The sequence below is a fragment of the Equus caballus genome, chromosome 8 (genome assembly GCF_041296265.1).
Source record: "Equus caballus isolate H_3958 breed thoroughbred chromosome 8, TB-T2T, whole genome shotgun sequence".
In the NCBI taxonomy this organism is placed as follows: domain Eukaryota; kingdom Metazoa; phylum Chordata; class Mammalia; order Perissodactyla; family Equidae; genus Equus; species Equus caballus.
The window spans coordinates 64,117,692-64,135,058 of record NC_091691.1 but is presented as its reverse complement, the minus strand read 5'-3'; the positions used below and the strand labels follow the sequence as shown (position 1 = coordinate 64,135,058).

At 44.4% G+C, this 17,367-nt stretch overlaps 1 protein-coding gene across 5 annotated transcripts; it reads left to right on the top strand.

Annotated features, from left to right (window-relative positions):
- The first annotated feature begins 6,846 nt into the window (after positions 1 to 6,846).
- ZNF396 (zinc finger protein 396) lies at positions 6,847 to 14,122 on the top strand. Of its 5 annotated transcripts, XM_070220915.1 has the most exons (5): positions 6,958 to 7,016; positions 8,705 to 8,892; positions 9,387 to 9,888; positions 10,164 to 10,287; positions 12,011 to 14,122. In XM_070220915.1, the coding sequence occupies exons 3-5, from the start codon at positions 9,469 to 9,471 to the stop codon at positions 12,538 to 12,540; spliced, it is 1,074 nt and encodes a 357-aa protein (XP_070077016.1). In that variant the 5' UTR covers positions 6,958 to 7,016; positions 8,705 to 8,892; positions 9,387 to 9,468; the 3' UTR covers positions 12,541 to 14,122. The 5 variants fall into 5 exon arrangements, with proteins under 5 accessions (XP_023503427.2, XP_070077017.1, XP_070077016.1 ...); XM_023647659.2 differs by lacking the exons at positions 6,958 to 7,016; positions 8,705 to 8,892 and adding an exon at positions 6,847 to 6,954; XM_070220916.1 differs by lacking the exon at positions 8,705 to 8,892 and having other exon boundaries at positions 6,944 to 7,016.
- Positions 14,123 to 17,367: the final 3,245 nt, after the last annotated feature.

Here is a 17,367-nt window from a genome sequence, read left to right as displayed (position 1 = left end):
CCGAGTGGGCAATTAAAAACATCTCCACCCATATCTGTACAGTCATTAAACTAAGTTTTGTTTTTTGGTTTTTTTTAAAGATTGGCACCTGAGCTAACATTTGTTGCCAATCTTCTTTTTTTTCCCCTTCTTCTTCTCCCCAAAGCTCCCCAGTACATAGTTGTATATTCTAGTTGTAGGTCTTTTTGGTTGAGCTATGTGGGATGTCGCCTCAGCATGGCTTGATGAGTGGTACCATGTCCGCACCCAGCAAAACCCTGGGATGCTGAAGCAGAGCCCTCGAACTTAACCACTTGGCCACAGGGCCGGCCCCCAGTAAACTAAGTTTTAATTGATATAAATTCACTATTAAATACCAAAGAAGCCATTCTAAAGATGGGGAAAGAAACTTCTATTACAGCACTACTTATACAGTTCAGTACTACCACTAGTGCTGCATATTATCAGATATTTGGACCATGTTGCTGGCAGCTTGAATTTGGCTCTGTATTAAGTTATTCCAGGAAACAGATATTGTCTTGTGAGGTGTTTTTGTTTGTTTGTTTGTTTGTTTTTTGCTGAAGAAGATTAGCCCTGAACTAACATCTGTGCCAATCTTCCTCCACTTTATATGTGGGTCACCGCCACAGCATGGCTGACAAGTGGCGTAGGTCTGTACCCAGGATCCAAAATCATGAACCCAGGCTGCTGAAGTGGGGCATGCTGAACTTTAACTACTATGCCATGGGGCCGGCCCCTATCTTGGTTTTTTTGTTGACAGATGTCATGAACCAGCTCCTAGATTCAATCAGAGCCTTGATATTCAAAGCAATACCACTGCCTGGGAATGTGTTAGAAATACAGAAACTTGGGCCTCACCTCAAAATTATTGAATCAGAATCTGCATTTTAACAAGACCTCCAAATGATTCCTATGCACATTCCAGTTGGAGAAGCAGTGACCTAGGTCATGGACATCTCTGAGAATCAGGTAGAAGATGAAGACCAGAAGTCTCAAACTGCAATACCTACAGATTCAGCAGGTAATGGAAATGGCAAGGGGCAGCTGGGGACTTTGACCGACTGGGGAAAGTGTTCTCTGTCTAAAGTAGGTAGCAGATACTTCGCTTCAGAAAACATTTGCCCTGAGGTAACACAGGATCAGTGTTCCTAGATTTTTCAGTTTTCCAAAAGAAGTAAGTAGTGTGGATTTGTTTTAATGCATCGAATCAAAATTTACATGTTGGAAACCAATTCCATTTGAAAACAATGGGCCAAATAAAACAGGCTGGTCTTTGTCAAGGTTGGTAACTTGTGTCTTCTGTAAGATCCTGTCCCCAGAGAAGTGTACCTATGCACCTAGAAGTACATATTTCAGGGGGGTATACAGTGGTGTCCAATTGTGCTCTCTGTGATGAGGGAAATGTTCTGTATTTGTGCTGTCCAATATGGGGACCACTAGCCACATGAGGCTATTGAGCACTTGAAATTGGCAAGCGTGACTGAGGAATTGAACTTCTAATTTTACTTAATTTACATTTAAATTTAAGTAGCCACCTGTGTCTAGTGGTTACTACATTGGGCACACAGAGAGCTAGCCCACAGACCGTGGGTTAAAACTCTTCTCAAATGCTTGTTTTCCCAAAGCTTTCCTTTTGAGACAGTTCTTTATCTAGCTAATATGGAGGTTCTCAACCTTGGCTGCTGTGGTAAGCTAAAAAATGACCCCCAAAGACATCAGGTCCTAATTCCTACAACCTGTGAATGTTATCTTATTTGGAAAAAGTGTCTTGCAGATGTGATTAAATTAAGGATCTTGATATAGGGGAGATTATCCTTGATTTTCTGGGTAGGCCCTAAATGCAATCACATGTATCCTTATATAAGGGAAGCAGAGGGAGATTCGAAGATGCTGGCCTTGAAGATTGGAGTAATACACTCACAAGCCAAAGAATGCTGGCAGCCACCAGATGCTGGAAGAGGAAAGGAATGCATTCTCCTCAGAGCTTCCAGAGGGAGTGTCAACCTGCTGACAGCTTGATTTTGGATTTTGAGCCTCTGAAACTGTGAGGGAATAAATTTCTGTTGTTTTAAGCCACTGATTTTGTAGTAATTTGTTACAGCAGCTCTAGGAAACTAATACAGCTGCCCTGGAATCAACTGGGGAGCTTTTTCTACCTACATTATCTTATTTAATGTTTATCTAATGAGACAACTATTGTGATCCTTATTTTATAAATGAGGAAACAAGGATTAGAGAATTTGAGGAACTTACCCACAGCTAGCTTGTGGCAGAGTGAGGGAGTGAACCCAGGGCTGTCTGCTGACTTCTGGACCACACTGGATGCAATGAATGAGGAAGAGGAAAATGCCCAAGATTACTTCTAAGACTTCTGCCTGGCACATGGAGCCAACAGCAGTTTCACTATCAAAGCAAGGAATTTGGGGAGCTCAGCCAGTTGAGGGTATAAACGGGAGAAGATGAACTCAGTTTGGGATGCTTCCTTAGTTGTCTTCCCAACTTGGTACTTCATTCATGTCTTCCACAAAGGGACACATATTTCCCCTGGTTCTCACATCCAAACTCTCATAGCTATTCAGTGTGCACCCACACTTGGATTTCCCACACACATTCTATCCACCATTCTCCTGGAAACCATAGTTTCTTTGTACGCAAATTGCATTTTGTTTCTAAGCCTAAGTTTCTTGACTCTCTAACTCTTTATCCTTATAGAAACATGGCAGCTTGTTTCTAACACACTTGTTTCACACACCTCTGGGCAAGGAAAAAATGGCTATATTCATAGACAGACACACAGCCACACCCCTAAAAGCTACTAACCAGGTGGAGAGCAAATTGTTGGGATGAAGGAATGTAGTGATGAAGGAAAATGTAAGGTTGAGGAATGAATGTTTCTATAATGTTATTAGAGTAATTGCCCTATTCTTTCACTGTGTTTATAAAATTCATAGGGAGTTTAACATACTTATAAAGGGGAAGCATTCAGATAGACAGCATGTTTGATATTTATTTTCATATAACCTCACAAAATATCCAATCACACACAGGGTATTGATTATAGCATCTTTTTTTTTTTTCTGCTTTATTTCCCAAACCCCTCCCCCCGCCACCCCGGTACATAGTTGTATCTCTTAGTTGCAGGTCCTTCTAGTTGTGGGATGTGGGACGCCACCTCAACGTGGCCTGACGAGTGGTGCCATGTCCGTGCCCAGGATCGGAACCCTGGGCCGCCGCAGCGGAGCGCGCGAACTTAACCACTCGGCCACAGAGCCAGCCCCTGACTATAGCATCTTATTCAGCCTCAGATTCAGTCTATTGAAACTCCACTCAAAAGTCTACACAAGCCACTGTCAAAACCTACTCTTGCTGTTTTTTTAAACCTCCCTGATTGACTCTATCCACTCAATCATCTGTCAGTCTACCATCTAAGCAAGGACCAGCCTCCCAAATGTTTCCTGAATCTACCTCCATCTTTGCCCCCCTACACTAGTTCAGACCTCCATTAGCTGCAGCTTGGATCCTTCAACAGCTTCAGAGCTGGCCACCCTGCCTTGACTTTTGTCTCCCTTCAAGTCCATCCTTCACATTGACCTCAGAGAGCTCTATCTGAATTGCAGATATACTTGCGTCACTCTCTCAAGACCATGCTTATGGCCTTTTGCCTGGCCTGCCAAATCTTTTAAAACTAGGCCCCTGCTTACCTCTTCATCCTCATCCTCAGCCACTCATGGCCTGCCATCCTTCAATACAGAAAACCTAAACATTCTGCACTGGTCCCTCAGTCTGGAATGTATCAACATTCAGCTTTCCCCATCAGTTCCAATTCCAGTCTATCCACCCTTCCCCCCAACACCTCCCTTTCTTTGTGTTTTTACAGCACCCTGTAGACAGTGCTATCAGAGCATCTGCCACATTGTTTCGAATTTGTACACTGTTCTCCTTAATTAGTCTGTCAGTTCCTAAAGAGCAGGAATCTGTATTTGTACATTTGAATTTCCCATGTTTACCATGATCTGGTATATGGTAGTTGCTCTCTCTACTGAGACCTTCTTCTTGTTAATTTCTTTCCACTCTACCCCTAAACATTATAAACATAGAAAGCAAACAAACAAAAACCTGTCCTTTATCAAGCTTACTGTGAAACACCATAATCCATCTCTTACAGTTGCTCCTTTCAAAAAAATTTTTAGCATCTGCAATCTGGCTATTTGGTGGTGCTGGGGATCAGAATTGGCCACCCCAGAATGTGTCTCTTTGGCATGAGGATTATTTTGGGCTGGTTACTTTTAAAAACTGCAGACATGGGAGAAGCTCTGAGAAGTAGAATTTACCCTTTGTAAGAGACATTTACATTTGTAAAGGAAATCTCCATCTGTAAAGGCGTCTCCCTCACTGTACCAGGAAGAAGGGAGGTGACCTTATCTCTAGAAACTCTAAGCAATGCAGAAGGCAAGGATTCAAATCTGCGTAATAACCTTACTTTTGTTTACTGTGCTTTTCTGATAATCTCCCGTAACTGATTCCCTCTACCCCAACATCCTCTTTGTCTTTAGCTGGAAATGGTATTTAAGATGGGAAACCCCACCATTTTGGCGAGTTGCTCAGTTTTCCTCAGTGTCTCCCACATATACATGTTATAAAGCTTTGATTTTCTCCCATTATTCTGTCTCATGTCAATTTAATTTGTATCCCAGCTAAAAGGATCCAGAGGGTAGAGGATGTGTCTTCCTACCCTACAGTGGAATCTGAAAGTTTCTCCCTTACCCTCCTAGGTCTGGTATAGACTGAATAAACCAGGCTTTTCTCTCATTACTCAAGACTCCAGGATAAAAATACATGGTTTTTTCTGGTCACATTGATGCGGGGTGTCGGGGAAGTGGGAGAATTCCCCCCCACCGCCTTTCCTCAAGGTTCTTATGGCTGGTCAAATAATCAAAGAGGCAGGTTAGCAAGAGAAAATCAAACAAAATTTAATAGCATGTATGCATGGGAGAAACTCAGGGCAAACTGAGTAACTCGGCCATCTGGCTGAGTCTACCCGTTTAAGTACCCTCAGCTACGGGCAAGGAGCACATAATGATCTGGGGCTTCAAGGGGGAGAAAGACAATTGTCATAGAGATGGAATGCAGAAGTTTGATACGCAGGACTTTGATAAGAGTGGACTTAGCAAGGATCCCCCCAAGTGTCCTAGATAGTTATCTAGGGTGATGGCCTGTCCTGGAGACAACCTTTATTTTAAATTTCTTTAGGCAGCTTGGGGGAAGGTCAGATGCTCTTTCTGGGTCTTTTGAGACTTCATTGTCTTCAGCTCGAAATGGTCCGCATACCAGAGTGGCACACCTTGGAGCGGCCTGCTCTCAGCCCCATCAGGGGTCAGTGAGCCGAGGAGTCGAAAGAAAGATTTCTTAGACTCTTAAGATCTGGCAGTAGTGCTCTTTTATTTAGAGAGTAGAATAGCATGGGGACAGGACCCACAGGCGGTCAGAGATGCTGCTGGCATGGGGAGCTGCTGCTGCCGCCGCTGGCATGAGGACAGGACCCACGGGCAGGCAGAGCTGTTGCTGCCGCTTCTGCTGCCTCTGCTGCTGCTGCTGCTGCTGCTGCTGCTGCAAAGTTGGGTGGAGAGTAAGGCTAAATTTAAGGCATAGGTATGTGAGTTATCTCTTTACAAGACAAAGAATATGTAAAAAAGTTAAAATGGTATCAGTGCCCGTCTGGTCTGGCCATTTGGCGGTCCCACAGCTTTTAGATAAGAATCAAAAGGGATTGAGTAAATGGCAGAAGTCACCGCTTGAATTTTATCCTCAGCTAAAGACAAAGGAGGATGGGGGGGGGGGGTCAGTTACAAGAGGTTGCCAGACAGTAACCAACTTAAGTTATTGCCTCTGGCATTGATTAAGAGCTTCTAGAGATAAGACCATTCCCCCTTCTTCCTGGCACAGAGAGGGAGGCATCTTCACAGATAGAGGTTTCCCTTAGAAATGTAAATGTTTCCCAACAAAGGGGCAAACAAATTCCACTCCTTGGAGCCTGAATCTCATCTGTAGTTTTAAAACTAACCAGCCTAAAAATCCTCATCATAAGCCATTTTGAAATTAAGCAACCTAAAAATCCTCATCATAAACCATTTTAAAATTAAGCAGCCTAAAAATCCTCATCAACATCAGAAGGGTTTTTTTCTTATTATTGTTCATTAATTAGCAAGTGGTTTTCAAGCATCTCTGTCCTCTCCCTGTCTAATTCCCCACTTACCTCTACAAGTACATTTTCCAATAGTCCCTAGTAAAAGTGGGTGGAGGAGGAAGCCAATGTATGGAGCTGTGGCCTTGTAACTCGTTTAGCTTCAAATTTATTTTTAAACTTACTTAAGATTATCTGAGGCAATACATACGTTTATATTGGTTCCACAATATGTGTATGAGCACGTTCTCACCTTTTTAAAGGGCCATTAGGTCCTCTATTGAAAGCCTGGGGGGGGGGGGCAAACCTGTTCCTTAAAATGGCAATACCCAAGCATAATCAACCTCAGTAGCGCGAATGGTATTAGACGAAAAGTCCTTAGCGGTAGAAAGCACAGGAATCTCTCCTCTCTGTGACCTTTGGGCAAGTCACGCAACTTTTGGATTTATTTTCTGTAAAATGAGAATAACTCATTTATCATTTAAGCGTAAATGAAATAATGTAAGTAGAAGTACTCTGAGAAATAACAATGCCGGTTTATTTGCACCGGGACGCCGAGCAGCCGGCTTCCCCTCACAGTGCGGTTACCCCCAGTTTCCCTAGCTTCGGGCCAGCCTCTCGGGAAACCTGAGGCGGCGGCGCCTCGTCTCCATGGCAACCGTTCCAGGCCCCGCCCCCACCCCACCCCACCCCGAGGACCGGAAGCAGCTTCCAGCCGGACGCTTCCCCCGGCTTCTCCCGGATAACGCGAGGTCGTCCTTCCTGGCTCGGAGGTGAGAGCCGAGGGCTCTTCTGCGCCGCCAGGCTGCAGGGAGAAGCGTCCGTCACTCGATGGGTGGGGAAGGGTGGCCGCGCACCTCCGCGCCGCCTCACCGCAGCCGACCTCGCCCTCCGGGCGCCCGCACACCCCTCTCGCTGCCCCTGCCCGCCGCCCCCTCCTCACGCGCCCGGCCCTGCCCCGCGGCCCCCACCTCGTCCCCGCACCTCCCTGCCTCACACTGCGCGTCACGCTCCCCTTCCCCGCGTCCTCCCCAGCGCATCCCTGGGGCGAGCCCACTCCCGTCCACCCCGCCGCGCCGCGCCACCCCCTCCATGCCCGCGCGCCTCTCGCGGTCTCGCGGTGTTTGCTTCCCGCCCGGGAGGGGAGGGGGGCGATGAGGGGAGCGGGCGCTGTGGGGGCGTGGGGGACAGGGGACTTCTGGAGGTTCGGCCAGCTCCAGGAGGGGTTTCGGAGTGAGAGTCGGTCCTCCCCGGAAAGACGCGGCTCTGGGGCTCTGCGGAAGCCCCCCTCCAGGCACCCGGTTCCCTGGAGCCCCCCGCGCCGCGTCGGGGATTCGTCTCGTGGGGGCCGAGAGCAGCGGTGGGGGTCGGCTCCTGGTCCTGGGGAGGTGGAGGGCGTTCCGCGTGCGCTTCTCTCCTGGGGCTTCCGAGGCTTTTTTAGCTTGGGGGCCCTCGATGGTACGCCCGCAGACGGCCCCACGCTTGGCCGCAACCCTTCCCGCCGCTCTGGTCTGGACCCCAGACTGTTCCGGCCCGGGCTCGTCTGGGTCTGCTGCCCCTTCTCTGCGCGGGGGCGCCTGCCTCCCTCCTGAGCGCACAGCCCGTGGATAGTGGGCATGGCCGGGGTTCAGACTCCAGCCTGCCGCTTTGCCCATCGGCCAGTCCCCGGAGCTTTGCCGGGGCAGGTTCCTCCTCTACAACGGGGGGCTGAAAATAACCTTACAGGGCTTTCGTGAGGATTTAAATGAGTTTATGTTTATTAAGATGTTTAGAACAGTGCTTGGCACAGAGGAAGTTCTCTATGTGTCAGCTGTTATCGTTTGCATCGTAGCGCATCGCTGTCTAAAGTTGTATCATTTCTTGGGTAACATTGTTTTCTCTCCCCTGGTAGAGTATAAGCTCTGTGAAGCCACAGGCTTTGTTCAGGTCACGGCGGTATCTTCAGTGCCTAGACCAGTGCTTGGTGGAGTGGGGGCGGGGGGGGGTGCGGAGTGGTAGGCTACATAAAGAGGAAAAAATAGGGACACATAAAAGACTTTAAGTTAGTCTTCAGTTAACTGTTAATACTCAGTAAATAGTAGTAGTACTCAGTAAAATGGTACTAAGAAAAGTGTCTTCCGGCCCCCTTCCTGTTAACAAGCTAATGATACTTGGAGAAATTGTTGCCCTTGTGCATCATTATGTTGCCAGTGGCATTGTGAATTGATAATCTTTTCTGTAATTTATTCGATAATATAGCAAGACAGAATTTGCCACTGTCCTTGGACCTAAATAAGGCAAGGCCTTGGGACATGCTTGAAGGAAATAATTGGAAAGGAGAAAAATAGCATATTCATGAAGATGTGCCTCCCAGAGTTATTTCTAATAGTAAAAATCAGAAACAACCTAAATATCCTACAATAAAGATAGAGTTAAGTAAGTAATAGAGATGTTACAGATAGGAAGTAGAAATGAGTATGAAAACCTGGAAATACGTTAAGATGGAGCAATATGTGATTACTTTTTTTTTTTTTTTTGAGGAAGATTAGCCCTGAGCTAACATCTCTACCAATCCTCCTCTTTTTGCTGAGGAAGACTGGCCCTGAGCTAACATCCATGACCATCTTCCTCTACTTCATATGTGGGATGCTGCCACAGCATGGCTTGACAAGCAGTATGTAGGTCTGAACCAGGGATCTGAACTAGCGAACCCCAGGCCACTGAAGTGGAATGTAAGAACTTAACCACTGCACAACAGGCCTGGCCCCTGATTACTTTTTCTTTTGAGTGGTTCCCTTAATGTCAAAATAATACTGTTTTAACAATTAGTAAATGTTTAAAAAATCCACACCTAAGTACCTCTCTCATGGGACTATTTCTTAGTGCTCTTTGCAGCAGGCTAGATAAAATTAATTGGCTCTCTGAACCTGCTCCAGAGTCATAGCTTTTCTCTGGCTTCCCTTGTTTCTATTCTCCAGAGCTCCTATGCAGTCCTGGCTGATCTCTTATTGTGATCTTTACTCAGCCTCTTGGGCATGGTTTTCAGAATAAATTAGGAATTACTCATGCTTATGAATTAATGTGTCTTAGCTCTTTGATTCTCTTAAAGAGATTCTCTTAATGTTAGATTAAGGACAATACTTTACGTGCAGTCTTATGTCTCTAATCTTAGTTGTATTGTTCTGAGAAGCATTTGTCTTTGTCTTGTTTCCGCTTGTTTCCTTAGTCGGATTTAAGGAGCGTCTGTAAGGAGAGCTGCGCCTCCTTGAAGATTAAAGCCTACTGGTCCTGAGCTGTTTCCAGTCCAAATGTCTGCGAAATTGAGAGCGTCATTAAAACTTCATCCACAAACTGTAGAGGAGCCTGACAGCATTCTGGTCGTGAAGATGGAAGAGGAAGAGCAGACGTGTGATGTGGACTCCAGCCTCCCCTGGAGCAGCCGCTGCAGCCCAGACACCTTCCGCCAGCGGTTCAGGCAGTTTGGCTACCAGGAGTCCCCTGGTCCCCGGGAGGCTCTGAGCCGGCTCCGGCAGCTTTGCCGTCAGTGGCTGAGGCCAGAGGTGCACACTAAGGAGCAGATCCTGGAGCTGCTGGTGCTGGAGCAGTTCCTGGCCATCCTGCCCGAGGAGCTGCAGGCCTGGCTGCGAGATCACCGACCAGAGGATGGAGAGGAAGCCGTGACTATGCTGGAGGACCTGGAGAAAGAGCTTGACGGGCCACCTGAGCAGGTAAGAGGGTGTCTGTGGGGTTGAGCGACCAGGCTGTCAGGAGCTCTGGTGCATTATTGGGGGTAGAGGTCCCAAACTGTACTCCCACTCAGCAGCACTGGACGGGTAGCATGGTGAAGGTACTCCCCACTCTGCCAGAAAGTAGAACGTGGCTCTACCTTTTCCTCCCTTTTCTGGTGTCCCTCAGTGTTTTCTACATCGTTTCTTCTCTGTTAATTTATCCTCAAGTGCCAACCTGATTTCCCTTCTTCAGCCTCAGTTATACCCGTTTCCAGGTTGTCTTTGGACGAAATGAGGACATGATTTCAGAGAAACTAGCACCTTGGGAAATCATCCAGGAGTCACCAAGTAGCCAGCTCAAGCCTGTGAAGAAGCAGCTTCACTCGTTAAGACAAAAGGGTGAGCAGCAGGACTCGGTTCATGGTGGGGAGCAAAGTGGCCTCTCCTTCTGGCGCACACATCTAGGCTGCTTTCTGCAAGTGGTCTCAACTCTCCCCTCCTGCCTTCTCTTCACTGTGGGAACTTCCACCGTTATGTGTCATGCTAATGAACATTCTCAGTATTTTGTTCTTGTTTGTCTCTCGTAGATTCTTATAAAATCTTCAGATTTTAAAAATTCTTAACATCATCTCCATCTGGATTTTCAAACCTTTTTTAAGCAGCATGACCCTTTTCTCAAATGAAATTTTATGTGGAGTTTAATATATAAAACAGAAAAACATTGGCACTCTGAAGCAGGAGCAAGCAGTCTCAGCCCATGAGGGCTCCAACTCGGCCTTGTCCCCACCTTGTGAGGGACCCCAAGGTTACAGTCTAACCTGGGTCTAACATTGGTCTACATGATCTGAGCAAGAAGGTAGAGAAGAGAGATTTAGAAAAGATTTCTCACTCTTACTTCACAAGTACCTGCTCCTAAGAGGCTTGTACTGGGCACTTAACACCTCCAGTCTAGCAGTTGTCTCGCTTTAACTAGGAGATAAGTGGAAGTGTTTTCATACTCCCTCAGGATAAGGAGGGAAACCATGCCGGCCTCCGCATTTTTGTGTGGTGGTCACTAAAGAAATCCAGGTCCTGGGCTCCTGCTGTTGGCAAGAACCACATTCTACCTCTGAATATCCCCACAGGGGCCTTTCCTACATTTTTTTTAAAGATTCATAGAAATTTGAAACAGAAAACAGAAGGCCCAGAATCTTGTAAAACTAGGCATAGCGAAGGAAAATCATGTGATAGGGTAACAGAACCATTTCCTAAGCCCGCTACATGATTTCTCTGGTACCAAGTCATGTCTTATCAAAGCTTCTGCAGATGACCTTGGTCTCCGTGCTGTCAGGTGCTGACTGTTGCCAGGATTTTGGTGGTAGTAATTAGACACTGACATGACTTTGGAGTTTGAACTATAAGAAATGAATTTGAGACAGAATTCTTACCATTTATAAAATGATTTCTATTTAAACCAGTAATGAGGTCATTCAAACTAGTACTATAAAATACACATAAGAGTAGAGGTATTTTGTAGAATACTCTACTATCCTTGATCTTTTGAGATGTCATTTATCCTAGCCTATAATCCTCCCCGCCTTTTCTTTTTCTTTTTTCCTAACTTCTATTTCTGACCTTGTTTGCCGTATTCCTTTTTAACCCCATGGCCTTTTTCATCTCCTTTCTTTGCTTAATTATCGATTCATTTGTCATATTAAACCGTTGTTTTGTTGATTGATGCTCTTGTACTGAATCTCGTTTATTTCCCACTGCCACATTTGATTCCTCTCCTTCGGTTGCTCCTCTGCTTCTCCAATAATTCCTCATCCTTTAGGCCCTTTCTTTTCTTCCAAACTTTCCTCAGCTCTGACATATCTGTTTACCCAACTTACCATTGTACATTTTGCATAGACTTTTCACCTTTCTAGTTGACTGCCTCCTCAGAATATAAACCTTTCTCTTTTGCCTTAGGATCTTCTCGGTGTTTTCTGCCTTACATTCTGCATCCTCCACACTGTGATGCTATTTTACAAACATGCTAGCTAATAAATAATTCATATATGTTTCATTTGGATCATCCTATTTCCCTTTTTGTCTTTCTAAATAGAGAACTGGTGACATTTGCTTTTCTGTATTATTTCAGATAAAGACACCAGAACTATAAATGTGAAATCAGCTTCGAGGCAAAAGACTTCTTCAGGCATAGAACTGCATTATGATGTTTCTAACACCCTTCATATGAATACTTCCCAGAGTTTCACATATAGAGGAACCTGTGAACAAGGTGGCAGGTTTGAAAGAAGACAGAGAAATCCTTCTAGAAAAAAACAACATAAATGTAATGAATGTGGCAAAATATTTAGTCAGAGCTCAGCCCTTATCCTCCATCAGAGAATCCACAGTGGAGAAAAACCTTACGTGTGTGATGTGTGTGCAAAGGCTTTTAGCCGAAGTGCAGTCCTGATTCAGCATCGAAGAATCCACACTGGGGAAAAACCCTACAAGTGTCACGAATGTGGAAAAGCCTTTAGTCAGAGCTCTAATCTTTTTAGACATAAAAAAGGACACACTAGAGGAAAGAGTCCCATCAGTATCCTGAGGGAATCAAAGCATTTACTCAGAGCTTTTTCAACAGGGGAGAGGACACAAGGCACAAACACCTCTTTAGAGTAAATTATTGGTTATAATGGGCACATTTCCTTTTGAGGGTCATCAGAGCCACAGGGGAGAATATAGACTATCTTATGTCAGCATTGTTTGCTTTTCTGCTTATCAACACCATGTCAATTCAGATGTTTGAGATTCTAAAACTTAATTCAGATTTCCATCCCTAGGGCAGCTCTTGAAAAGATTCTCAGACATCTACTATTTCCATTATTAACACAAATAATGAACTAGTATATTCCTTTTTTAGACAAGTACATTTCCCTGTTGAGAAGGAACGTGTGAGTTACTCAGTATAAAAAATGGATATTGTTTTCCATTTCATCACTTGAGCATTGGAGTTCTCAGACCAAAGATTAAAGCACTTTTTAAAAAATTTCCTTTTGTTTTCTGTTACCAGATTCAAAATATGAGAATAGGATTGAGGCAGCCCAGTAGAATATGTTCCTCAAGACCTAGGCTGAAATGTCCAGGGTCATTGTTAGGAGGCAGGTGAGTAAAGGGACTTAATGTCTTATGAAACTTACAGGAGCCTACACATTAAACAGGGCTGTCTGGATGCTTATATAAGGTTGATGACTATCTCAATATAAAGAAAAAAGGGAGCTGAAGAAAAGACCGTCCAAACAAGACTGACTGATGTAACACGAATGTTGGCAGCATGGCATGTAATGGGGAAGCGTGCCACAGCTTACCTGGAAAAGAAAGCCCTTCATAGCTGGAGACTATCCTTCAGTGTTCTTCCCGGCCCCCTTTCTGGCAAAAATCAGCTGTCAGCATGTTTCAGGCCTCAGAAGACAGCCTTTTCAGGGTCTTATGCATTGTCAATGAGATCACTTTCCAGACAAGCTGTCATGTAGTGAGACCTTGGATTTTGATCCTCTTGTACTAATGAGGAAATCACTGAAGTTCAATTTAAAGAGTCCACCAAAGTTTTAGCCATATTTAATTCAGTCAGATTCCACGTTGAAGTATAAAATGACTGATTTGTATGTTATTAAAATTATTCTGCTGGTATAGGACATAATATTCCCTTTTCCAGGGCTTCTTGATAAAACTCTGTATGTATTCCAAGAATACATGTATTACTGGGTTTTCCATGGTGCCAGTTAGCCAACCTGGAAGCAAACATCAGAAGTGACAGTCCTTGGAAGGGGAAGGGAAGAAGGGGCTTATAGTGAACTTCTTTGATTGGGTTCCTCATGAAGTGTAAACATTTCATTATCAAAAATTCAGCCATCATCTAGTGCTTAGAGTAACTCCACAAACAAATGTGGCATTACTGTGCTTTGCTTAGTATATTGATAAATAGAAGATGAGTAGGGGGAGAAGTAAATACAAATATTAGAGAATTTTCTGATAGTGATTATATTTTCTAGTTCTAGTAATATGCATATCTATTGAGTTTGGTATATTTTTAGTTATTAAAAATGAATGTAGGAGTCTTTATTTGGAGCTCATTCTCTAAAGAGGAACAAGCCATCTATTAAAGCAGCAAATGTCTCAGAGAGATGTGTATGTTGAATTACTGCTTAATTATGGAAAGAGTTTCTTAGGCGCTACATGAATAAAATGACAGAATCTAAATCAAGTGTTCTGAGGGAAGTGTCTGTTTACTTGGTGCTGCCGTAAACTTTGCAAGGTTGCATTCTCTTCATTGTGAATAGTTTGAACCTCCTCACCAGAAAGTCATGTGAATCATATCGTCTGAGTACTCATGAATCTTTAAAGGATGTTGCTGTGCACTTTGAGGTAGCTTTCACTTACATAGGTCTAACGAGTAGAAGGTGCTAGTTTATCTAAATAGAGAATTATTATGACTTGGGCTAACCTTGGTAAAAATTAGCATGATATTAGCACTCCCATCAGATTGGTTAATTTCCACATGTAGTAAATACTCCAAAATGAAATTGGTTATTTTTTTAAATGAATTTTACTTCAACTGGGCCTTTGCTATTGATAATCCTGTGTCCCTTCTTTACCTCTCTCCCATTCTCTTCAGAGACATGTTCCTCACTGTCCTTAAACTTTCCTGTATCAGGAATGCTTCTGGATGCAAAGTCTACATTTGGTGGCTTAAACAAATAAGACTTTGCAACAGGAAATCAGGAGGGTGAGTTGCTGCTGGCTCTCAGTCAGCAGCTGAACAATGACTGGTCTGGCTGGTGTGTGTGCCCTTCTTTTGGTCTCATGCTTATTTTCTCAGATAGGCAAGAGAGCTGTCCTAGCTCCAAGATTGACAACTGGGGTCAAGTCAGGAAGAGAGGAAGCGGGGCTCTGGCCATGGCTGTCTCCTATACTAGGAAAAGTAAAAGTTTTCCAAGAAACCCCAGCAGAATTCAGCGCATGTTTCCTTGTTGCCAGTGTGTCTGGTAAGGCATGCGTTTTCAACCTCTAGAGGGAAAGCAGCAGGGAAGATGGGGATGGGGCACAATGTTGAGTCAGCCGACAGTGCTTGCCATAATCCTGACTACCTTCTTCATGGGCAGATGACTATCATTTTGCCTCTTGCATTATAGAAAAACCGATGACAACACTTAGAACCTTCTGCCACCAAATCTACCAGCTTATCTACACCTCACTCATTTCCCCTCTCCCTCTTTCAGGGAGAAATTTCCTTTCTCCCTCAGAATGAAAGAAGGGTCTCTCTGGTCCCTCACCATTTCTTCCCCCCTCTGAAGGTCCTTGGCTGCCATCAGTTATTCTCCCTCTTCTGTTTCTTCATCCTGCCTGCCTTCAGGATCTATCTCTTTAACATTTAAACATGCTTATGTGATCCACCCTCTAACTCTATGCTTTTCTAGCCTGTCCTTAGAAAATTCAAGATGGTGGCTTATCCCTGAGTGAGGGGGAGCCAAATGGCCCTTAACTTTGCCTTCTTCATATGCATTCATTTCTTTCAACTAGAGTGTTCATCCTAAAACATAAATTTGATTATGTCCCTTCCATGGGGACAAAACGTAGGCTTCCCATTGCTTTTAATGTAAAGTCAGACCTCCTAAACAAGGTTTTTGAGGCCCTTTATGGTCTGGCCACAGCTTACTTCAACTTTTATCTCTTGCCATTGCCTCCTTTGTGCTGAAGACATTCTGAATTATCAGAAGTCATCCTGCCTCTGGGTCCTTTACATGTGTTCTTTGTGAATTTTTATCCAGCATCTATACTTTAACTCCTCTGTGTTCTTCAGGTTTTAGCTTTGATATCACTTCTTCCAGGAAACCTACCCTAACACCCCAAGAGTAGGTTGGGGAGCACCACTACACCCTTCTTGGATCCCGTAGCAGTCTCTTACCCCTCGCATTGCGATTATCACACAAAATATTTTTAAAATATCAAACTGCAAATATGGCCCCAAGGAAGAGGAGGAAGATGAATGATACTCTGGGCACAAAGCAGTCATGAGGTAGCAAAAGAAAAAAATTAAAAAGCCTTTCTGATCCTGGGAATGGTGAGACAAAGAGAAGGTCAGACACAGTGTCTTTTCACCTTTTCATGGAACCTCTGCAGAAATTCTGGAGGGGATTGGGAGAGAACTTGAGAGGGGAGAGGGCTGGGCCCACTTGCCAGTGAGTGCATTGGGAGAACAATTGCTCAACACTTCCTGTGCTCCAACTCTGGACTGTTGTAAGAATGGCAGTGCATTGTCGGGCAAAGCCTCTCCACCAGCTAACATGTGGCTTAGAAGATGTATAGCAATTCTCCGTGCCTGATGGGACCTTGGAAAATAGCTGATTGTACCAGCTGGAGAGGTGGGATCACTGCACAAAGTAACTGTGGATCCTGTAGCTAAGAGCTGCAGGACCCAGCAGGCCCAGGATCAGCTGGGAGTCTCAGCCACACCTTAGAGGGGTGGCTAGAACCAAAGTGGAGGCAAATCACCAAGAAGGGATACTGGCCTCCAGGCTAGCCAAAAGAACAGATCACTCGTTGCTGCAAATTTGGTGAGCAAGCACCACAGCTGTGCAGAATAGAGACCAGAGAAAATAAAGAGAACAGCAAGCCCATCTGAGACCCAATCCACGGCACCATCTCACCACAGGGAATGTAAACCCCGCTTCACAGACATCCAGATGGCAGAAAAGGGCGGACGGAGAAATAGCCATGTTAGGGAGTTGAACATAAAATGAGCTGAATAGTTTAATTCACCTCTTTCACCATCCCCATCCCCCACCTGGTGAGGTGGGGACTGAAGAAGCAAAAACATCCGTTATAAAAAATAAGCTCTATTTTCCTTTGCATGTTTGAGAAGCAATGTGATAACTTTGTACCCCACTAAACGGACATTATATCTGCTGTATTGACCCCACTATTTTTTTATGCTTCTTGAGAGCATGAGCTGCCTCATTCACTGATATTTCTCAAGCATCTGGTACAGTTCGTGACCCGTAATAGGCACTCAAATTCTTGTGGAATGAAAATATTTGCAAATCATATATCTGATAAGGGGTTAGTATCCAGAATATGTAAAGAACTACAACTTAACAAACAGCTAGATTTTTAAAATGAGCAAATGGCTTGAATAAACATTTTTCCAAAGAAGATACACAAATAGTCTATAAGCACATAAAAAGATGTTCAACATTACTAATCATTGGGGAAATGCAAATCAAAACCACAGTGAGATATCACCTCACACCCATTAGGATGGCTATGATTAAAAATACAAAAACCGGCAAGTGTTGGCAAGGATGTGGAGAAACTGGAACAAGTGTGCATCGGTGATGGGAATGTAAAATGGTGCAGCCACTGGAAAACAGCTTGGTGATTCCTCAAAAAGCTAAACAGAATCACCATATCCAGCAATTCCACTCCTAGGTACATACCCAAAAGAATTGA

Excerpts from the sequence above, each read along its gene's own strand:
- ZNF396 (XM_023647659.2), top strand. The coding sequence starts at position 9,469 with ATGTCTGCGAAATTGAGAGCGTCATTAAAACTTCATCCACAAACTGTA. Across the intron at positions 9,889-10,163 it reads TTGACGGGCCACCTGAGCAG|GTTGTCTTTGGACGAAATGA; the intron begins GTAAGAGGGTGT and ends ACCCGTTTCCAG. Across the intron at positions 10,288-12,010 it reads TCACTCGTTAAGACAAAAGG|ATAAAGACACCAGAACTATA; the intron begins GTGAGCAGCAGG and ends GTATTATTTCAG.